This window comes from Hoplias malabaricus, chromosome 3 (genome assembly GCF_029633855.1).
Source record: "Hoplias malabaricus isolate fHopMal1 chromosome 3, fHopMal1.hap1, whole genome shotgun sequence".
Taxonomy (NCBI): domain Eukaryota; kingdom Metazoa; phylum Chordata; class Actinopteri; order Characiformes; family Erythrinidae; genus Hoplias; species Hoplias malabaricus.
Window position 1 is genome coordinate 69,989,726 of NC_089802.1, and position 24,107 is coordinate 70,013,832.

General features: G+C 40.7%; 1 protein-coding gene across 1 annotated transcript; it reads left to right on the forward strand.

Moving 5' to 3' along the window:
* The first annotated feature begins 17,419 nt into the window (after window positions 1-17,419).
* On the forward strand, window positions 17,420-22,880 carry fhl2b (four and a half LIM domains 2b). Its single transcript, XM_066664871.1, has 5 exons — window positions 17,420-17,575; window positions 20,615-20,789; window positions 21,146-21,315; window positions 21,465-21,651; window positions 22,729-22,880. Exons 1-5 carry the CDS (start codon window positions 17,420-17,422, stop codon window positions 22,878-22,880), a joined length of 840 nt encoding a protein of 279 aa, XP_066520968.1.
* Window positions 22,881-24,107: the final 1,227 nt, after the last annotated feature.

Sequence of the window (24,107 nt, forward strand, 5' to 3'; positions counted from 1 at the left end):
CAGACAGTCACCCGGAGGAAACCCACACAGACACAGGGAGAACACACCCAGAGGAAACCCACACAAACACAGGGAGAACACACCAAACTCCACACAGACAGTCACCCGGAGGAAACCCACACAGACACAGGGAGAACACACCACACTCCTCACAGGCAGTCACCCGGAGGAAACCCACGCAGACACAGGGAGAACACACCACACTCCTCACAGACAGTCACCCGGAGCGGGAATCAAACCCTCAACCTCCAGGTCCCTGGAGCTGTGTGACTACGACACTACCTGCTGCACCACCATGCTGACTTAAAAAAAAGTGTCTGTAGGTGTGAGTGAATGTGTGAGTGTGTGTTGTCCTGTGAAGGACTGGCGCCCCCTCCAGGGTGTATTCCCACCTTGCGCCCAATGATTCCTGGTAGGCTCTGGACCCACCATGACCCTGAACTGGATAAACGCTTACAGATAATGAATGAATGAATGAATGAATTAATGCACATTAATTTTGGGGTCTGGAAATAAAACAACACATTCAGTCATTTATGGTTTGCCCAGTAATGATGGATAAAACAAGCTGTTTTTATTTTGTGCTTAATTTTAAATACTGTGTGTCTGAAACTGTGCCCCTCTTCATCCAAGTCTCTTCAATCCCAGTGACCTGCAATCACTGGGTGCAAGGCAGGAACATGCCCCGTCAGGGTGCAAGTACATCACAGGGCATCACACACTCACACTGCTGTGTTGCGTGATCTTCGTGGTATTTTGACCAACCAAAGCATTTCACAGAGTTTAATTAAGACCTCAGGGAACTCTTAATTTGTGGGGAAAGTGGAATAATACGTTCAGTTTCAAAGCAATGGTGCATATTTAAATGCTGAGAGCATACACACCTGGGGACATCTAAACCACGGAGAAATAATAATAATAATAATAATAATAATAATAATAATAATAATTTAAAAAGTGGATTAGCAGCAGTCCACAAATATAGTCTATGTGTGTGTGTGTGTGTGTGTGTGTGTGTGTGCTCTCTCTCTTCCCCATTACAGACTAAACTGACCAAACTAAAGAGTTTTCAGTCAACAGACCACTCTTACATAACAGAGGCTCTTCACTTCAAACTTTATTTCAGTTTCTGTGAAATGCTAATGTAGTAAATAAAGAAATTAGGTTTAGAATTAAATTAGGTTTTTCAATTAGGCTGGCCATCCCCCTGAGATAAATATGTCTTGTTGTCTAAGAAAAGGCTGACTTAAAAAGTAAAAAAAAAAAACAACATAATAAAGTCAAGACATTCTAGATACGCTTACATAAAACATTCTAAGAACCAGAGAATGTTTCATGACTTTCTAAGAACTACTGCCTATGGGAAAACATTGGGTAGGTTTTTACAGGACATGAAATTAGGAACAGAAATTAAATCCTTACATGTTTTTAAGGTGGTGCCCATTCTGTTCTTGTAAACCTTGTGCAGTAGGACATTCATTTTAACAGCTGTGACTCTTCATATTCTGTGGGGTTCCGGTGGGAGATTGTTTAAGGAAACATCATTGTTTCGTGTTTAGCATCCTCTGGTGTCTGTGAAAACTGCACAATGTGTCTGTAATTAAAGGTGAAGGAAAGAAAAATGATGTTATTAATTACAGTTAATGTTTCATTTAGGGTTGCCATGACATTCTTTACTGAATCATTCACTCATTCGTTCATTCATTCATATTTTATAATGATTTATATTTGCTTAATATCAAAAAGGCTGAAATAAGTGAAGGACCACATTTAGAGGATGTTGACCTAAAGTGGTTGAAGTATTCTCTCAGTGTTTGCGTGGGTTTCCTCCAGGTGCTCCGGTTTCCTCCCATGGGCCAAAAACACATGGTACGTGGATTGGCTACTCAAAAGTGTCCATAGGTGAGAGTGTGTGAGTGAATGTGTGAGTGTGCTGTGGTGCAGCAGGTAGTGTTACAGTCACACAGCTTCAGAGACCTGGAGGTTGTGGGCTTAAGTCCCGCTTCGGGTGACTGTCTGTGAGGAGTTGGTGTGTTCTCCCTGTGTCTGCGTGGGTTTCCTCCCACAGTCCAAAAACACACGTTGGTAGGTGGATTGGTGACTCAAAGTGTCCGTAGGTGTGTGTCACCCTGTGAAGGACTGGCGCCCCCTCCTGCCTTGCGCTCAGTGTTTCCGGGCAGGCTCCAGATCCACCACGACCCTGAATTGGAAAAGTGGTTACAGATAATGAATGTTTACTACGTGGAAAGATATATTATAATCTTAAAAACCTCTGTGTATACCTGTGGAAATGACTGATAATATGTCATAAAGTCATCTTTATCTGTTGTTTTAAGAGCAGCACCAGACTCATGTTAGGATCTCCTTGGCAGCCTGTAGGGGATATGATGAATGTGTATTAATTTCTAATAAGAAATTTTGACTTTCTGAAGATGTGATTTTAAATACCCAAGCTTTTGCTAGTTTTCAGAGACATCTCTAACCAAGATCGTAAGGTGAGATAAACCTCCAGAGCAGGCCCGTAAAACCCCCTCCAAAGACCCTTTTTATGACTTAAGGACCCCCAGGGTCAAGGAAAGAATGCAGAGAGACACAGAGACTCGATCTTGATTGAAACCCACAATGCCCTCTTTAAAGGACACCTTTTTAAAGACTGTTAACTCTAAAAGACCCAAAGTTCTTACATGGAAACCAAGTTGTATATGGGCACAACTGTTTGAAATTAATCCCGTTTTGACAATCAAAATAGGTGGAATCAATTTACATGTGTTTAAAGTCATTTTTGTTTATATGAATTTATGTAGAACCAAGGTAGTCACATACTATGTGTTTAGTTGGTTAATAATTATAAAGAAACATGGTTATCTTTTTCTTAATTATATTACTTTGTGTTAACATATAATCTTTTATATTGCAAAGTATTCACTCAGGGATGGTCAAGTCTTTGTCTTGTCAAGTGTCATAAATTCTATGTGATGCCACTCCCAAGGTACAGGAAACAGCCAATCAGGAGCAAGAAAAGCTCCAATTCTCCCTCATTGAGGACGAATCAGGTATTCGGGGCGGGTTTTCTAAACTCTAGTTAAAAACCTGTGGCGCCAAATGGCACAAGCTTTTTTCCAGCTTTTGAGCTTTGTAAGGTTTTTCAAACTTTTTGGGCTTCTGCCCCTTTTTCTCCGATGTTCGACTCTTCACTTGAAGGCTCCAGACACTTGGGGCGTTGTCTCTTTTAGCTTTTTCAAGGCTAAAAGAGTAAAATGACCTGAGTTTTGGGAATGACTCTGCAGGCGTCAGACTCATGGCTTTCTTAAACAGTCTTGGGCCTTTAAAGCGTGGTCCAGATAGAAACTACAGATTAAGAAGAGCTATAGTTTAACGCTAGCAAAATTTCAACGCCACACCCAGAGCATGAAGGCAACCTTAGACCTCTGACCCTCCAAACGACGACAACGCCACGAAGAGGACTGCTGCACGCACCCTCAGAATGACCTTCTGAGATGTGGAAACCTGCACAGGAGAGACCTGCATGGACGTGCCTCTCTCTCTCACACACAAGGCAGCAGATCAGCGACGACGAAGAATCCCTACAGAGACCTTCAGAACACCACCAGCTCCGACGGCTGCGTCTGAAAGCCTCGGGAGAAAATGAACGCCCGCGGTTGCAACCTACAAGGCCCGCGTCTGCAATTCTCCAGGAAGTCGTGCCGGAAGGCACCGTCAGCGTCATGCTCCCCGTTCATCTCCGGATACGTAAGGTCACATGGTTTCATGTCTCTCATGGCTCATGGGTTGGTACTGAAAGTTTGCTGGGATAAACAATAGCCTTTCTTAGAACTTAGGACAATAATTATCATAGAGAAATTCCCTCATATATTAATCTCCCTGTTCCCTCATATATCGCGGTAATCCATTTTATTATATGAATGTCTAATCAATATTCATTATTTGATATTATTATTAATAAACCAGTTGTGTGATAAAACCAATCCTTGGTTATTTGTTTGTGTGTGCACCTTTCTTGTATGGAATTTTAACTTCTAGTTCAGATTCCATTTCAGAGTCAAGAACCCACGGCGGGTCAATAAGCATAATTCATTAATAATAGTTAATTCTAGCTACTTTTGCTGTATAATATGTGAAGATGACCTATTTGTCTAAGTTAAAATTAAGACAGGTAAGGACACTACATATTAGTTAATGGCTCCCAAACATGGAGCTTAGCAAAATGAATTAAATAATTAATTATTAATTAAATAATAATGAATTATCATTGACTCCGCTATGTAGTGCAAATGCCACAGCAATGTGTGCATACTACTTCCACTACACAGCCCCATCACATACATTCCCAATAACTTCCTGTTGTGTAAAGCCCAGTACTTATACCAGCAGTCTCAGTTTTGCGAGCATTTGGCTGTCCCTACATAAACCGAGACTTTGCTTTCCTAATGCTTCTTTAAATATTAAGCCATGTCTGCCCAATTTGACCTTTCCATTCCACCATAATTAGCGCAGCAGTGTCATTCATAACTATGGCCACATTGTCCAATTTTGAACCAAACATTTTATTAAGAAGTAAATGCAATTTTCATCAGAACTGATCATATGATATACACAATCACACAGGGTACCCTGAGGCTCTACACAGTTCACTGAATCATCCAACTTTAATAAATAAATCTAAGGTAATGTTTCTGTATTATTCATGCTCTCTGTGAAGACGTATCACTCCCCAACTCCTCTGTATATTATTAAGGATTTCCCTGGCACTTCAGGATGGATTCTGTACTAACTACATTTATATTTTTTACTATATTTTTAGTAGGGCGGCATGGTGGCGCAGTGTTGCAGTCACACAGCTTCAGGGTCCTGAGGTTGTGTGTTCAAGTTCGCTCCCAGGTGACTGTCTGTGAGGAGTTGGTGTGTTCTCTCTGTGTCTGCGTGGGTTTCCTCCGGGTGACTGTCTGCGAGGAGTGTGGTGTGTTCTCCTTGTGTCTGCGTGGGTTTCCTCCGGGTGGCTGTCTGTGAGGAGTGTGGTGTGTTCTCCCTGTGTCTGCGTGGGTTTCCTCCGGGTGACTGTCTGTGAGGAGTGTGGTGTGTTCTCCTTGTGTCTGCGTGGGTTTCCTCCGGGTGGCTGTCTGTGAGGAGTGTGGTGTGTTCTCCTTGTGTCTGCGTGGGTTTCCTCCGGGTGGCTGTCTGTGAGGAGTGTGGTGTGTTCTCCCTGTGTCTGCGTGGGTTTCCTCCGGGTGACTGTCTGTTAGGAGTGTGGTGTGTTCTCCCTGTGTCTGCGTGGGTTACCTCCCACAGTCCAAAAACACATGTTGGTAGGTGGATTGGCTCAGATGTGTAGATGTGAGTGTGTGTGTGTGAATGTGTGAGTGTGTGTCAGGACTGAGACCCTCTCCAGGGTGTGCTCTGTAACAAATATTGTCTCTGTTTTACATTTTAGAACCTTCCCACTTTCATCAAATTCTAGACACATCTGACTGAGAACAATCAACATATGTGCTGAAATTCCATCTTGAAGGAGTCAAGTCCGTCTTTGAACTGTTTCAACTGCCAGTTCTCTCGTTGGCATCAGGTTTTCCTTCAATTAACCAAGTCTAACAGCTCATTAATGTCTGTTTTGTAAGCACTCTCTGTAACCACAGTCAAATTACAAGGTGATTCTTTATTTTTTCCTGAACATTGAGTCCATAATAGCTTCCTCAACCTTACTGGACACCAAAAATGCCATTAATTAAACTTTTTAGCTATAAAACAATAATTGATGAATTTATTTGCTTTTAAGTCAATTGTGGCATAGTAAGTTTGGAATAGACAGCATAACACTGTTAGCTTAGTGCTCACAAAACATTGAAATCCACATAGAAGCATAAATCCGCAGCACTGTAGCGGTGGAACGCAGACTATTTATACAATGAAAATTTCTCTGTTTAATACCGATTCCTAACATATAACTGACTAGGCTGCTGCAACATAAACTATTATTCACAATACAGTTTTCTCTCTGTGAATATTAAGCAAATGCATGTACATCATGATGGAGACAAACCTTCCCCAAGGCCTTGTGACATTGATGAATTGTTAATCCCATTCAGTAAGGCTGACGTGAAGGCCTTTCATGAGGCAATGAAGCCTGATGATTTGAAACAGAATAAAGGCTCAGTCAATAATAGAGTGTAATTCTGTTGAACATGTGAAATCCAATCTGTGGTGACAAACTGGAATAGATATTTTCATATTAGAGAAACTGCATATCCTTAAAGGAACCGTGTTTATGTCTATTATTTAATGTTCCGAAGGTTCTGCAGCTGGGGTGGGATTTCTGTGAACAACACCAAAATAAAACATTCAGAGTTGTTTTGGGTGAAAGGAGCTCTAAAGGAATTCAGCCAGGCTAATTGCATAAACATGAATAGCAGAGAATTTGTCCAATTAGGTCCCGTGAGCAGTTCAAATGCGCGATTGGCTGTGAACGCAATGACGAGATCAAAAGCCTCACATTTAATTCGGCCACTTTGCTTTGAACGCAGAATTCTGTTTGCAGAAGCTCAGCTAAATGTCGGTAGATTGGTAGATTTTTTCAGATTTATGAAGTCTAGGACTTCTTCGAGAAGGTCGTTAAGTTTAATGATTAGCTGGAGAGCCACTGACGTGTATTTTTCATCAAAGATGCCACAGTAAATTGCATTTAGCTCTGGGAACACTAGTGATTTCAGGTACTAATTCTGGACAATTAGTTCTGGATTACCAACACCACCCAAAACTCATTAAAGATCTTGGATGCTGGGGAGATTCATACCCCTCAAGCTGACACTAGGCATTGAGCATTATTGCTTTAAATACCGTGCTTTCCTACTTTCTCTGTGCACAGTTGAATATCTGTGTCTGAAATGTGTGCAGTGACCACCCAGGAGCACTTTGCCGTTCTACAATTACAGACTGGGGTCCAACTGTTGCTTTGCATAATGCAAACATACCAGTAACTTTCTCTGACTTCTACAAGGTGGACCAAAAACGCAGGTGTGTCTAATGGAGTGAGTGGGACGCCACCAAAGTAACACATGCTCTGTGAAGGTCATGGGGGGGTCCTGACCATTGAAGAAAAGGGTGAGAGAGGGCAAACCAAACATGCAGAGCAAAGCCTGGACTACAGTCTGTTATTGCAGAACTACAAAGTGCACCTGTATGGTCAGTAGGAGTGTCCATAATATTCTGATATGACTGTAGAAGACTAAGAGTGTAATTTTCCCAGCTGTTGGAATCTAAACCTCCGGACTTCTGAACGGCTGAGTGCCAGGCTTTGATTTATTAAATGGACCTAGCTGCAAAACCTAATGCAACTTTGGAGCATTTTATCTTTCATCCAAATGAAAAGGGAGAGCCAGGCGATTTAGATGAGGTCATATGCAAAACCTGTGCCAGAAAGGTAGCTTTGAAATGGGGAATGAGACCTCATCTAGCTATCTATCATCCAGCTATCAAAGCTCAACTGCCTCCACCAGCACCAAGTCATAGAGCAGCCTCAAAAGGAACAGCTCAGGCCAGTTCCTGGGAGGATAAATGGTCTAATTTTGGGGCGATAATACATATCACAGTGTTGATCCCTGATAAAGCACATTTCCACAAGCACGGGAAATACTTTCACAGCTCCACATGGGTCTAAGCTCACAATGCCTCGTGGCAAGTGCTGGCAAAAGGGTTATAAATCCTTCCAGCACTGGGCTGTGGGGCACCAAAACTGTAGTTAAATTTAATTCATATAAAGCAGCAATGAAAGTATTTATCTGAGCTGAATGCATCATGAGGTCAAATAATCAACAGTTAAACTATAAATTACATTGGCTCTTATTAATAATCCCTTATGGGCAAGGATTGGGGAGCTATGTGGTTGATCTGATTTAGACCCCATTGGTCTGGGATTGATTAGTAATATTAAGTCCCTGGATAGTAAACTGCTTAGGCTTGTTTCCTCTTGATTCAATATGGACAGCCACGCTAAAAAGCCTGTAGTAATGTGATTTCCTTCATGCAGTAAATATATCCAAGGTCTTACAGAATGAAGAAAATCACATTACAAGTTTCTGTGACATGTTTAATCATGTTTGTACCTGCTCTATAGGTCAGGTTCAGATCAGGTACCTTTTAAAAGCTGTGATTCCCAGCTTTGTACATCACTATAAGGATCTGGTCACTGATGTCAGCGAATGCAGCCGTGCTGTGTACTCAGCGTAGGGTGAGTTTGTGACTTCTTCTCCTTCGTCGCAGTCCAGTGATGGTCCATGTCTTAATCATGACACACAGACACAACAACCATTAAGTACAAACATGGCTCATGGAGGTCAGACATAACAGATGAACCGATCAACCATAACATTATGACCACCTTTTTGTTTCTACACTCACTGTCCATTTTCTCAGCTACAGTGACCAGGAGGAGCATGCCGTAGTTCTACAATAACAGATCTAATCCATCAGGTGCTCTGCATACTTTGTTTGCCCCCTTTTACCCTGCTCTTCAGGGCTCAGGACCACCACAAGACCACCAAAGAGGAGGTATGATCTTTCTGGTAGATCACTCTCAGTGGTGGTGTGTTAATGTGTGTTACATTGGCACAAGTGGATCAGACACAGCAGAGATGCTAGAGTTTTTAAAAATCTTTGAAAAACTAAGTAGGACTAAGTCTTGCTAAAAATATTTGAATCTTTAACATAACAGACACAATTAGGATTCTATATATGCATTTTCAAATGATATGTATATTTTTGTGTATATAGTTTCTACACTTTTTTATTAATATCTTTAAAAAAATTTCGCAGTCACACAGCTCCAGGGACCTGGAGGTTGTGGGTTCGATTCCCACTCCAGGTGACTGTCTGTGAGGAGTTGGTGTGTTCTTCCCGTGTCCGCGTGGGTTTCCTCCGGGTGCTCCGGTTTCCTCTCACAGTCCAAAAACACACGGTGGTAGGTGGATTGGCGACTCAAAGTGGCTGTATGTGTGAGTGAATGTGTGTGTGTGTGTGTTGCCCTGTGAAGGACTGGCGCCCCCTCCAGGGTGTAATCCCGCCTTGCGCCCAATGATTCCAGGTAGGCTCTGGACCCACCGCGACCCTGAACTGGATAAGCACTTACAGATAATGAATGAATGTTTGGAAATGTTTGATTATAAAGTTTAAATACACAAAATGGAAGAAGACACAGACCAACTGCCCTATTTTTGTTGTGTCTAGTGTGTGGGTTTTGTTGTTTTTGATTTTTAAACTGCTTCCTGCTTCAGGCTTTATCTGATAATCTAAATTTACCTTTTCTATAGTTTCAGGTTTACAGAAGGATAACTTTTGTTAAAACTTGGAGCACAACATGGTGTTGTAGGAGCATGATATTTTATAACTGAGGTGTTGGTATTCTGAACAGAGAGAAAGTCATAGGTGTGTTAGTCATATATGGAACTTCAGCTTAAATTCATCTCTAGTTTTAATATGTTTACGCTAATGTGCTTATTATCAGGAGTTTAGAAGAGGTCAACTGGAAAAACGTCCCCAGATATCCAATAAGCCATGTATTTGTTGTGTATTAATCATACATTAAAGTTGTAAACTTTATTTGAGGCAAAAAGCCTTTAAAGATGACATATTTAACCACCTTTCCACAAATTAATGCAGAACCCTGGGATCTCAATAAAATGTCTGTGTCATGTTTTGTTCAAAATTCCACAAGGATCAAACAACACAGCACCATTCTCCTCCTATCTAAAGAGCAATGTTCAGAATGACTGGTCTCAGCTACTGTTTTTTTAAATAAGAATGAGCCTCAGTTCAGTTCAGCGCCGGAGTGAAGAGTGAAGAGCAGTCACTTCAGCATTATTCTCTTTCTCATTTTCACAATTTATTTACACATTAAACTTATTTCTCAGCGCTTGTCAAATTTGTTTTTGCTCCATTTAACCTTGTTTTGCTCTCTCATATCAACATATGTCCAATGCTGTGATTAGAGAGACTCTGGCAAGAAGGCAGGACAAGTCTACAGTCTGCACATTCTATGTGAGAAGCATCACAACATCAGAATCACTCATTTTAACCAATGCTTTCAGATTTAGGTCAGTCACTGGGTTGGTTTACATCACATTTTGTAGGTTGACAGTCTCCAGATCCACAATATGATGTGCTAATGAACAGATATTTAAAAAAATAATAATATATACTCATCAACATTTAAATAGTACTTTTAAGGCAATCTAAACAGTGGCTTCATGACATATTTAAAAGTTTGTGTGTGTCTCTGTGTGTCACTCTCGGTGTCCTCCAGGTGCTTGCAAATGATCACTGGGCAAAGCGTTTGTTCTCTTTCCTAGAAAGGATAATACGGGCATTGGTAGCTCACTGCCATTTGGATCTATGCCCTGGCCACTGGACTGGCCTGGTCTGCCAGTGCTGAATAATTTACACAGCGATGCTTCAAGAGGATCATTGCTGACCTTTTCCACATCTCATTAAGCACAATGCTATGCAGAGAGCTTTAACAGCCTCTGAGGCTGAAATCTAGACAGCTGCTGGACTTATCTAGGCCTTATTTCTGGCAGAGATGATGGCACAGTGTTGAGGTGTCTGGCCACAAAACACCTTGCTGAGGTTTGCTGTGATCCTGAAATACTGTGGAAATTATCAGTATTCGATACCACATGTGATACCATAGAACATGGGGGTCCAAGAAATGAGGGACTTTTGTAGGTCATGTAGAAGGGGACGGCTTATATCTGTCACTGTTGGACAACTGTCAGAAGTTTAAGGAAGAATAACTGTATTGTTAACTAAAGGAAGGGAATGTCAGAAACCAAACATGTCATGTCTGATCAACTACTTTACACTATATGTCACTGTGCAGATAGTAAGCTATTTAGTTAGTCAGTGAGTAATGGTTTTGCTAAACCCACCAGGGACATCTTGGATTTAAACACTAGACATAATCTGTCCCCTCTCAGAGGACATCATATTTTAATTACCAATGGACTTGAGGTTTTTGGCCCTGCTTAGTGACTGTGATATGTGAAGGAGGTCATAGCAGGGGGCAACAGGTGTTGGCCCCCCCCCCCCCCCCCCAGCTCAATACAGTGTTCCCTCGTTTATCGCAGGTGTTACGTTCCAGGACCACCCGCGATAAACGAAAATCCGCGAAGCAGGGACGCTATATTTATTTAAGTATTTATACACTATTCTAAGCCTTTATAACCCTCCCCCACACACTTTTACGCTACATAAACCTTTCCCATTTCCTTAAAGGCTAAGCACCAGCTATATGAATGTGTTAAACAAATGAATACAGTGGAATTTGAGTTCCTAACTTGTGTTTATTGATAAACATGTTATTTCTTACTAATTCAAGGAATAAGGTTTAAAAGACCGTTGGTCACCCCCCCAACGGTGTTCGGAAACTCTAATAGGCGTCTTGCCTGTGACGTAGATGGTGGACAACGACTCTAGAAGCTGCACTTAATTTAATGCAAAATGACGAAAAGGTGTGTTGTTTTTGGCTGCAATCATTCAATGTACAGTGGGACATCTGTGAACAAACGGCCCAAAGATCACAAAATATCCAAAAAAAGGACTACATTTGTCACTTTGGAAAGGACCATCCGCTCACTCTGTTATCTGTAGCTCATTTCACTGGCGCTTTTCCAACAATATGGGTCAAACTCGGTGGCTCAGATTATACTCGGCTACGTAGCTGCATTACGGAGGTTTATAGTGTCGGATGAATTCGAGTTCGACTTCGATCACATTTACAAGAATAACGGTACCTCTACATTTGAGTTTAGCTTATTGCTAGGCTATTGTCATGAATAATGTTGGTTATTTAGCTAGATACTGTCATAACAGTCAGTCATAACGGTGTTTTACTGCAGTGTTGTTCGGCTGTTGTCCACCAGTGACGTCACGGTTGCGTTCAAGAATTTCCGTAGCGAGCTTGGATTTTTCCGTCAATTTAATAAAATTGTCAGCTTTAAAGCAAATTAAGCTGCTATTTTCATTTTAATTCATACTTATATCTGTCAGTAACTACAATAATGTGAAATATTCATGGAGGTCCATTAATTGGTGCTTAGCCTTTAATAACCATTCGTTTCCGAGAGTAAATATGCACTATTTACTGTAATTCGTAATATTTTATGATTTACAACATTCCTTTATTGTTATAATTAATATTTTTAATATATTTTTATACATTTTTTATCATGTAAAAATTATTATTCCCGCGAAATAGCGAAAATCCGTGATTTATTTCCCCCGATGCGGTGAACCGCGAAGTGGCAAGGGACGACTGTACACTGTATGTCTAAATGTTCATCCAAAATTGACTCTAAAACTATAATTTATATTAGTTTTGGTGTCAGTTTAGGCATTTAATTATTGCTAGTAGACAATAACTAAAACATTTTAGTGCAGTTTAGGCCACTAAATAAAAAACTGGCTTAAGTTTTGTCATGCATTATTAAAGGTTTTTCTACTTTCTTATAAATAGCTTAAAAGTTAACACATTAACATCCAAAATTATGGAAGATGGCCATTTTTTTCTTCAGATAAGTTTTGCATTTTAAGTTCATAGCTGCAGAGAGCTCTTGCAAACCGAGACTGTGTCGACTCTAGGATTTCATCTGAGGGTTTCATTGGCCAATAGTTGATATGAGAGACACCTAGACATTTGAATAAATGATTCTTTCTGATTCGACTCCTCTTCACGTTTTAGCGTGAAGTTTTACTTTGAAAATAACTTTGAATACTTCAGACCAATATTTACAAAACTGTGAGAAAGCAAGAAAAAAAAAAAAAGCTCCTCACACTCCTAAAGAAAATTTCTCTTTCTTTCCCAGAATCATCTGTCATAACTGCTTTTTTTTTTTACATGTGTAAAATGATTTCAGAGTTTGGTTGCCCTGACAACAGCCAACAGTCAGAGCATTTTTCTGTTTTTAATTCTTTGCGATATTCAGTTTTCACATCAGAAATAACTGGCCATTGATCTTTCACATTGCCATTTAGTTTTTAATTGTTGCTGACCAGTGTAAAACCTTTTGTCATAAAGCATACCTTCACATATATTTATTTAGTTCTTGGCTATTTTTTTGCATGAAAAATAGGTGGTGAACAAATATTTTTCGTCATAATTTTTGTTAAAGAAATTAACACTGAAAGGGCTATATATTTTAATACATTGCTATAAAGATTTGATTGAATTCAGTCACTCTGTTTCATTACAGCGGTATTAGATGGTTCTCCTATGCTGTGTTGGGGTGTTATACTGCTCTAGCCAACACTTGGCATTCGGTGTGGTGAGCTTACCGTCCTGTGCCAATGCTCCCAAGCATCTATAATACTGACTCTATTTATCTATAGAGGTTGTAAATGCATTGTAGTCTTTGTTAACAATGGGTGTGTCTACTAAGACCTGCTTGTGCTGGCCACCTCTTGTTAAGGTTTTAGGTTCAATGACTTCCATGCAAGACCTGGAGCATGCAGAGAATCGTACAGGGCTTTTGTCCAGATACTGATCCTCACACCTCTCACTAAGTGAAGTGTGAATAAGGGGAACTGGCTGTTTATCTTCGGTCCTAAAGCCGTTTTCCAGAGGCTGAAGATAAGGCAGTTTCTAGTGCGCAACAATAATGTACTGAGACGTGTGTTGTCTCCAGTTTACACCAAGGAGTGCATTAAGGCTATATAGTCTTTTCTTGTATATTATACTGTACAATACAATACAAACAAACATCTATGTGTCTTTGCCTGTTCGTCCATATTTACATAAGTGCAGCCTATGTGTTCCTGGAGTACCTCAGTGCAACAGAGTAGAGTTTCGTGTTTGTATTTATAGTCCATGATAAAGGGACTGTCCCATTCTGGTCACCCCACTGCCCTGTCTGTAGGGGGAGTAATCCAATAAAGAGCAGCAGCATAATCAGCCCTCGGCATCTTCTTCAGCCAGAGAGAAGCCTGAGGAACACCGTAGCCCAGCAAAAGCCAGCAAAGCAGAAACAGGTAGGAGCAGCATCTTCTCTTCTCTTCTCTTCTCTTCTCTTCTCTTCTTTTCTCTTCTATTTATCCATCTTGTCCAATCTTTTTCTTATTCCTTCGCATTCTCTTCCCATCTGCTGTTGTTCCTTTACACCTGCTTCCTAAGACAACACTCTTCACACGTTTTCTCTCTTCAGTTTGTAGTGTTAATCCACATTCAAAAGGCTCCCCGAACCGCTTACGTAGATATGTTGTGCTATTCATTACTGAAGACAGTGAGACCATTTGTAGAATAAACACATGTAATATTGCCATACGATTCCAGGTATTTCAGAGAAAATGCTCTGTCTTGTCTTTCACAAGCAGATAAAGATAACAGATAAAGAAGAGGAGCTGTATTTGTTTTTCTGCCCTTTCTGTCTGTTTTCATGTATGACTGGAAATTATGTGTCACTCATTCAGACTCAGGCTTTTCAATATACTCCATATTTAATACAAATTTAATTTGATATTTGAACATTGAACGTTTTTTTTTTATTACTATTTTATTATTATTTTTTTTAATGGAAGGGAAGTATAAAGTATATCTTCAACAACTGCAGGCCATTGTTCATTATGCATCATACGTCTTTTATAAGCGTAATATTAACCATTAAAAATTCTTATTCCAACAAATGGAATAATGTCAGTTGTCGTAAATGCTACTTTAGGCAGTTTCCCACTAGAAAGTGTTCTTCTGCTTGTTCGAATAAACGTTTATAAATTCCAGTCATCATAGAAGGTTTATGTAAGTGTAACGTGACCTTATGAACACTGACCTATGGCAAAGTCATGGCTATATTCCTTTGACCATCTCTTGAGGGGTGGCACGCTGGTGCTGCAGGTAGTGTCACTGCCACACAGCTGCAGGGTCCTGGGGTCCTTCTTACAATTGAAAAATACATTTGTAGGTGCATTTGGTTGTGTTCACAATGTGCCTGTGAGTGTGTGAGACTAGGTGAGTGTGTAATTCCCTGCGATGGACAGGTGTACTATCTAGGGTATCTTCTTGGTAGACTTCAGACGACCATGAGCAGGATGAAGCGGTAACAGAAAATACATTTTGAACTTGTGCACTGTTTTGAGTTAGATGTGTTTGTGTGTTGTGATGTGTGTGTGTGTGTGTGTGTGAGAGAGAGAGAGAGAGAGAGAGGGAGAGAGAGAGAGAGAGAGAGAGAGAGAGAGAGAGACTGAAAGGGCCTTACTTTGCCCCTAGATGTAAGAAGAAAGTGCTGGGGGACAGCTGGCACTTTAGGGACTTTCTTAGATCTACTGCCCACTGCTGATGCCAGGGTGCTAGGTTGAAGACAGATCAAAGAGACCCTTTTGCAGCAGCAGGGTGGTGTGTCATGGGTTTTGCCTGCAGATTTACCTCACCCTTGACTCTAAAGATAAGTGTTGCTCTGTGTGGCTAAAGTTCAGTACTTGGACAATTCTGCCACATAGTTAAGAGCATAACATTTAATTTATTTACTCAGTGATTTCTTCTATTTTGTCTTTTCAAACATCAACTGCTACCTATATCTCTCACATATTGATATCAAGCTGGGAGAGTAAGGATTAGGACATAGAAATAGGATCATGTCAGTAGACAGCTCAACACGCTTGGAGGAGAACATCAACTTCCCATTTTTTTATGAGTTTGTTACCATTTTGACTAGACATTCAGGGAGAGGCAGGGCCATCCTACCCACAGAGAGCAGTTACACTATGTTGAGCTTTAGGCCAAAGTGGGTGTGGCCTCACAAATGCCCCCAATACTTAGATACGATGAATGTATCACTCAGATTACATATTAATAATTGGTGTACTACACTTATAAAGCATATATTTCAGCCATGTACTTTGGCTACACTAGTCAAACTTAACATGCCCTTTCAGTGAACAAACTCACTCAATTAAATTAGAAGCATCAGGAATTTTCCATTTCCTTTCACAAATGTTTACAGTGTGGCCAGTTACAATGGGTACAGTGTGTGAGTGAATAAGAGGTCTCATATACACACCCTAAATATAGCTTCCTCTGTGAGTGGCAAGTTAAAGCTAATCAGTTTTGAGTGCTAATAAAAGGGCTATATCGTGTTCGTTGGTAAAAGCTGAGCTAGTGGAGCTATGTGTGGAGTCCTCTTTATTATTATTTCCAGAGCAATGTAGTTTTCAGCTACTGCCTTTGTACTGCAAAAGCTTATAAACAATCTTGGGTGGCTAGCATCAGGCTGTCCAATGCGTCGAGCTCTTTCAAATTCAATCAGTGTCCAATTTAAAGTCAGTGAGTAGCTCATGACTTTGGCGGCTGATTCCTGCCAGGTCTCTGATTTTACATCATGTACTCCATATTTAAGATGCTGGTTCTGCAAAACTAATTTTCCAGGTAGCAGAGAGTTTGGGTGTTCACTTTGTCATTTGACATGGGTTTCAATGCATTCAGACTGAAAGCAGATTCAGATTTTAGATCTTCTATTTCTGAGTGTGAATAAATCAGGCTGCCTTTCAATTCCTGAACACCCTTAAAGAGTTGATCAGTTCTGAGTTTGAATCCATTGTTATCTGAATGAATGATTTGTATTATTTTTTTCTGTTGTTTAATGATCTTGTTTTTTGAAGTTATTTTATTGTTCTAACAGCTCGTTTAATAGTAAGATTTTTGAATGACAAGATTATTGCTGTGAAAAGACATAGCGTATCCCGTGGCCTCGGCATAGCATACCCTACTGCCTCTGTGTAGCGTACCTTGCAGTCCTGGCGTAGTGAATCCTGCACCCACCTCGGGGAGTACCCTGTGACCTCGGCATATCATACCTTGCTGTCTCAGCATGGTGGATCCTGCACCCTCACTGTGGCATAATCTGCTGCCTCAGTGTGGCAGATCCTGTGGTCTAACCTGCAGCTTCTACGTAGCCTGTTGTAGCAGACTTTGCTATTTTTACTGTGGGTCATTCAAGAGCCAATACACAAGAACAAATCTTCTTGATTGTTTCCGAACAGAGTTTCATAATCAACCAATTGTGCAGTCACAATTCATTGCAAAGCCTTTCCAGAAGAGTAGATGATATTTTAAAAGCTAGCGAGGACATGATGCTGATCTGGATGCAGGTCCAGGGGATAATAAGGGGATATAGACCCGGCTTATCTCAGGGAATCACATAACAGCTGATAATTATACACACTACTTTAAAAAGTTTGCATCATCTGATAGATGTGCCTAAATCAGAGTCCACTGTACCCGCCGACATCACATCCAATCAGCAACATATCATTCATGTTTATTTTCCAAACTTGTTTATTATCTTGGAAGCATTTTGTTTTTCTGGAGTTATTTTGGGTTTTTTGAAACCCAATTATCTTTCATATTTCAGCAGTTTTCAGATCCAAAATGGCAGAGCGCTATGACTGTCACTACTGCAAAGAATCCCTCTATGGCAAGAAGTATGTTCTACGGGAGGAGAACCCCTACTGTGTGAAGTGCTATGAAAGCCTCTACTCCAACAACTGTGAGGAGTGCAAGAAGCCCATTGGCTGCAGCAGCAGGGTAGGTACCCTCATTATGGTTCTACTATGCTATGTCTTACATAAAACACAAAGCCATAGCAATTATATGGATTCCTAGCCTAAATGTTACATGTTCAGTTCATAATTAATATTATAGTTAGCTCCCTTGGGATTCCATATAGGCTCTGGACCCACCACGACCATGAACTGGATGTGCTGTTACAGATAATGAATGAATGAGTTAGCTCCCTTGGTTAGCCAGCTAGCAAGCTTTTATTCCTACAGCGCTATCGGTCACTAGACTGTAGTCTAAGTCTAGTTAATTTTATGACTGTGCAGTGTCTTTCCATGGTCCACCTGCACCTGTGACAAACATTGGCCATTAACCTGGAACCCTGAAGGACAGCAGAGAAGGGAGGTGTGTGAAAAGGTTGTTGGCGTTGCTTGGCTGGTTTTGTAGAGCTAATGTGTGTGTGACATTTATCAGCAAAAGGAGCAAGGGCAAAACAACTGCGTTTGATTGTGGCCATCATAGAAGGTCACTAGCCCTTGAGGAATGTATGTAGTGGGGCTTGTGACAATGCCCAGCACAATGTGCCAATCAAGGTATGTTAGCAAGAGCTAGTCTTGTCCAGGAGCACACACAGTGGCCTTGTGACCCCATGGGCTTAATTATCTGGCAGTTTGGCTCGAGTGAGTGTGTGTCCACTCATTAGATCTCCGGCCCAAGGTCCAGTGCTCTGAGGCTGAGTGATCTGGCTGCGGAGTGAGAGATGTGTCGGCTAAAGAGGCCAAGGACACGGACACGATGTGTCCCACCACAGGCTGGTCCTGAGGGCCAGTCGCAGCCTCCTCACCGAGGCTAATGACCATGTAATGTGACACTAATGGCGGGAGCCTGCAGAGAGAGGGGACACACAAATCCATGCGACAGGAAGTGCTGGGCTATATGCTGTTATAGTAGAATGTTCATTCTCTTTGTCTATGGATAGAACAGGACATATACCGCCAGTAGATGCTGCCTTCGTGGAATCAGATCATAAATCATGGTCGTCCAATGGAATACAAGCATTTTAGATTGGACTAGCACAGTACTGGAATGTTTACTGATGTAGGAGCAAGCAGTACGTAAAAATGACTAAGATGGCATTTGGGTAATATATTTATTTAGATACTCAGGTAATAATTACATTATCCCACTTCCTAAAACTAATTTCCTTCTGTATAGGGTCTTACTCTTAATGAGTCTTTTACTCATCCTCTATTGGGCTTGCACCGACAGAAATCCTTGTGACTTTTTTTGTGATGAATTTATAATATTTTGTCCTTGAAATGTCATCAAGCGTCTGTATGGATCCCCATTCATCTGACAGGTGTGACTGAGTGTTGGAAATACCAAAGAAAGCTTGCAAAGCTCCGTTGGCTCTTTTTATCTCAGTCTGGGTCCACTCCCCAGCCATTTCCTGCTGGGCTCTACCCAGAGAGATTGGTTTGTCCTTCATTTTAATGAGAGCTGCTGTACTCTCTCCATCCCAGACCCTCTGATCTCCTAAAACACTCGCCCACATAATACTTCAGCAACTAAAAAATGCTTGATTTGTGGTGAAATAATAAAAACTATTATGATTATCACCTATAAATTCAGTGATAGCAACAGTAATGCTAATGACAATAACACTAATACTGTGCAATTTTATTTAAAGGATTTGGCTTTATACTGATATAGTTGCCTCCCTAATAGTACTAAATTTTCCGTAGGGGGCTTCAATAAAACTACCTCAAACTTGGCCTCAAACAGCCAATGTCTATGAAAATGCTTTAATATTAAATAATATTAAGCAAAGCACTCCCTGCTAGACCCAGTCTGCTTATGAGGACAACCATTGGCTCAGGAGCTGTTAAATACTTTTTCTGTTATTGATTCAGAGTCAAAATATCAGCAAGGATTAGGGCATGCTTTGTGTACATTATAAGTACATATGTTATTCAGAGCTCTTAAACCTGCGCTAATTTTATGCCACTTTGATGAATAAGGGCCAATGTTACGGATCTGATCTACCAATAAACATCAAAACCATTTTCCTCATCATAATAGAAGTGTAACTGCCAGGACACTCATTTATTTTCATGGTTAGCAAAGCTCCTAATTATATATAGGAAGGACCAAACTGGAACCACCAACATCAGGCAGGTTTTTTTTTAATAAAATTATGAATACATATTTGTGTAATTGAATAGGAAAACAACAGGATCACCTTAAAATTTTAAATTAAAAATTCATTGAATAAACATAGAAAATGATATATTTTTAGTATTTCAGAGAATTGTAGTGGATTATTCATTCATTCACTCATTCACTTATTATCTGTAACCATTTATCCACTTCAGGGTCAGTTGGTCCGGCGCCTACCTGGAATCATTGGGCGCAAAGCAGGAACTCACCCTGGAGGGGGCGCCAGTCCTTCACATTGTGACACACACACTCACACATTCACTCACACACTCACACCTACGGATTCTTTTGAGTCGCCAATCCACCTACCAACGTTTGTTTTTGGACCATGGGAGGAAACCGGAGCACCCGGAGGAAACCCACGCAGACACAGGGAGAACACACCAACTTCTCACAGACAGTCACCCGGAGGAAACCCACAGGAACACGAGGAGAACACACCAAACTCCTCACAGACAGTCACCATGGAGCTGTGTGACTGTGACACGATCTGCTGGTCACCCTTAATTTAATTAATTGAATTTATTTGAATTTAATATAATTTATTATATTTAGTGATATTAAAAAATGTAAGTTACCGTAAGAGTAGTATCTTTCTAAAAGATAAGACCCCCTTGTTTTTTTATCTTTTTATTTATTTATTTTTATTTTTTGAAGCAATATTTTATCACTGCAGCTGTGATTGACTAAATGTTTTGATGTGTGTGACATGGGGATGGACCCCATACACTTGCCATGAAGTCAAATATTCCATCTAGACTTGCTTGGTCTTGTTTTGATAACGATAACTGACTTTGTTGATGAAGCTATCGATGATCTTCCAATGCGGCTCTTTTGTCTACACAGGACCTCTCCTACAAGGACCGCCACTGGCACGACGAATGCTTCCACTGCTTCAAGTGCAACCGGTCTCTGGTGGACAAGCCCTTCTCGACCAAGGATGAGAATCTGCTTTGCACTGAATGCTACTCCAATGAGTATTCCTCCAAGTGCTTTGAGTGCAAGAAGACTATCATGCCTGGTGAGAAATTTAATCAAGAACGCGGCTGGTCATTGGTCGTTTTTTTCAGGGTAAATATGTCTAGTCTCTTCTAAAGAGAGCGTGAAAATAATGCCTGGTGTCATTACCAAGAGTAGACACACCACAGAGGAGACAGGGCAGAGTTTTGTTATGCTCCCTTGTTCCTGGATGACCCCAGGCTAATAGATACTTATATAAACACTCCAAAAAAAAAACATACCAGATTTGGTAAATGTGATTACCGTATGTAAGACAATGAGGTGCTTGTGAATGATTTCCAGAGGAAGAATCACAGCTAATTATATTACTACTGTTATTCATTAATCTGTGCATAACTGCATACCCCTCTTTCACAGGCTCTAGGAAGATGGAGCATAAGGGCAACAGCTGGCATGAGACCTGCTTCACCTGCCAGCGATGCCAGCAGCCCATTGGCACCAAGAGCTTCATCCTCAAGGACAACTGCAACTACTGTGTGCCCTGCTATGAGAAGCAGTTTGCCATGCAATGTGTCCAGTGCAAGAAGGTGATACCAGTGCAGATGAGAGCCAAATATAACAGCAGTCACTCTCTATCAATAAGCCACTTAGCTGAGATATTTTAAGTGGTGGTTTGGCCAGAAATACATCAAATACAAGCTTAAAATCACCCCCATTTTTCTTATGCTTCCCACAGCCAATCACCACTGGAGGTGTAACCTACCATGAGCAGCCATGGCATAAGGACTGCTTCCTGTGCACTGGCTGTAAAGAGCAGTTGTCCGGCCAGCGCTTCACTTCTCGGGATGACTTCCCCTACTGCCTCAACTGCTTCTGCAACCTCTATGCCAAGAAGTGTGCCTCCTGCTCCAGCCCTATCAGTGGTAAAGTAATATACACATGACATGCACAGATGTAAACCAAGATCTCACAGTTGTCTCATTGCTGTCCAATTAAAAACATGTATCTCCAATTTTGTCGATTTTTAGTTTAGTGTATTTGAACACAGCAGCTGACCTTCACACTGTGTGAAAAGTTTCTGAATGGACCAATAGAAATGCTCCAAAATAGTTTACATTCATTTCCTTTGAAAATAAGAGGAGTTTTCCCTAAACAACGGTGGTGCAGCAGGTAGTGTCGCAGTCACACAGCTCCAGGGGCCTGGAGGTTGTGTGTTCGATTCCCGCTCCGGGTGACTGTCTGTGAGGAGTTGGTGTGTTCTCCCCGTGTCCACGTGGGTTTCCTCCGGGTGCTCCGGTTTCCTCCCACAGTCTAAAAACACAGGGTGGATTGGTGACTCAAAAGTGTCTGTAGATGTGAGTGAATGTGTGAGTGTGTGTGTTGCCCTGTGAAAGACTGGCGCCCCCTCCAGGGTGTATTCCTGCCTTGCGCCCAATGATTCCAAGTAGGCTCTGGACCCACCGCAACCCTGAACTGGATAAGTGCTTACAGATAATGAATGAATGAATGTTTTTAATTGGACAGCAATGATTTTTGAGTATGGGCCCTGGAGCTGGGGGATCAATGCCTGCTTCAGGTCATTGCCCGTGAGGGGTTGGCTGTGCAAAGGTGTCCATACGTGTGAGTGTCTGTGTGAGTGTGTGCTGCACTGTGATGGACTGGGACCCTGGGTGGGCTCCAGTCCTAGAGCGACCCTGAATAGGATTAAGCTATTACAGAAAATGAATGAATGAATGAATGAGAAAGTCAGAAGGAAAATCTCATTTGACCAATTGTACTGGGCCTTCATTTTGTTATTTCCTGAAACCTCCTGATGATATGCAAAGTAGCTAAAAAGCTAGTGCATTTTTGGCAGAATCCCAACATTTATAATATACATCCTCATAAATGTCTAATCCTTTCCTGAATCCTTCTTTAATTTTTATTTATTTAATTTTTTATCTGTAGCTTGTATATTTGCATGTATTGTCTTAATTGTGTTCCCTGAAACATTGTTAAAGGCCTTGGAGGAAGCAAATACATTTCCTTTGAAGAGCGCCAGTGGCACAACGACTGCTTCAGCTGCAAGAAATGCTCTGTGTCTCTGGTGGGCCGTGGCTTTCTGACCGAGAGAGACGACATCCTCTGCCCCGACTGTGGCAAGGACATCTGAATGGAGGTCATCTGCAGAAGCTTCCAGAACCAGTGCCTCAGCTAACCGCATGTGAAAACAGATTACTGACATCAGACAGCTATTTTAACCTCACCACAAAAGTATTCAGCCTTAATGCTTCATCAGATATTTGCCTCATGAAATTAAATCAGTGAGACTGTTTCATATCATCACTATCCAAAAAAAATAAAAAGTATACACAAATATTTTCAGAATGGCAACTTGCCATTTTGGAGTTCTCTCTCTCTCTCTCTCTCTCTCTCTCTCTCTCTCTCTTATTTATTTATTTTTTTTGGACAGGGATGATATCTGTCATCTTGATAATCCCAGATAATAACTTTAAAATATCACAGTAATGTATAATAATAATAATAATAATAATAATATAAAGATGAATTTATGTGAAGGTTTGAAGGCAATGCCAAATAAAGGGTACAATAAAATAATTATTTGGTTGAATGTTGAAGTATATACTTCTTATTTATGCAGATTTTCAAGATATATCACATAAACTAATATTTTATCTTCACTGAACTAAAAGCTATTGCTGAAGCTGTCAATAAAATAATTAATAAAAGCACTGGCTTGTGTTCTACCCGTGTCTGTGTGGGTTCTACTTGTTTAGTATTCCTGCTTTTTCAGTATGTTTGTGACTTGTTATTTATTCTTACTGGATGTCTATGATCACAGGTGAAGAAGGTATAAAAGAAACATCTATCCACACAAGTGTCAGACACTTGCAGCTCCTTTTGATCATAGGGAACAGTGCAGTGCATTCAGGAGAGGAGATAAAAGAAGGACACTTGTTTTTTAATCTCCAGAACCCAGAGCCGTTTATGACATTACAGTGAAACACACTAACGCATAAATTCTACAGATTTGGAAGTTGATATCTAGAATTTATGCTTCTTCTGTCTTCTGTTATAGATATTTTAAACAAAACAGATGAGATGCAGCACGTCACTTTCTATTTGTCAATACAGAGGACTTTTATTTCTGATAAAATATCAACATCAAAAATGAAATATGTCTGAAATTAAATAAAAATTTGGTGCTTTGTGAGATTTGACCAGAGACACTGAATTTGCATGAAGATGAAGATGAAGAAACTTTATGTACATTATTGGTGTTAATTTTACAGTGTTGGAACTATCCACTCTTTGTTGGGGCTATATACCCAATATCAGAGCTACAATATATGGCCAAATGTTTGTAGACATTTGTTCA

What these genes read in the sequence shown, in the direction of transcription:
- fhl2b (XM_066664871.1), top strand. Translation starts at nt 17,420, where the DNA reads ATGGCAGAGCGCTATGACTGTCACTACTGCAAAGAATCCCTCTATGGC. An exon ending in CCATTGGCTGCAGCAGCAGG is followed by an intron (nt 17,576 to 20,614) that starts GTAGGTACCCTC and finishes TTGTCTACACAG; the next exon opens with GACCTCTCCTACAAGGACCG. An exon ending in AATGTGTCCAGTGCAAGAAG is followed by an intron (nt 21,316 to 21,464) that starts GTGATACCAGTG and finishes TGCTTCCCACAG; the next exon opens with CCAATCACCACTGGAGGTGT.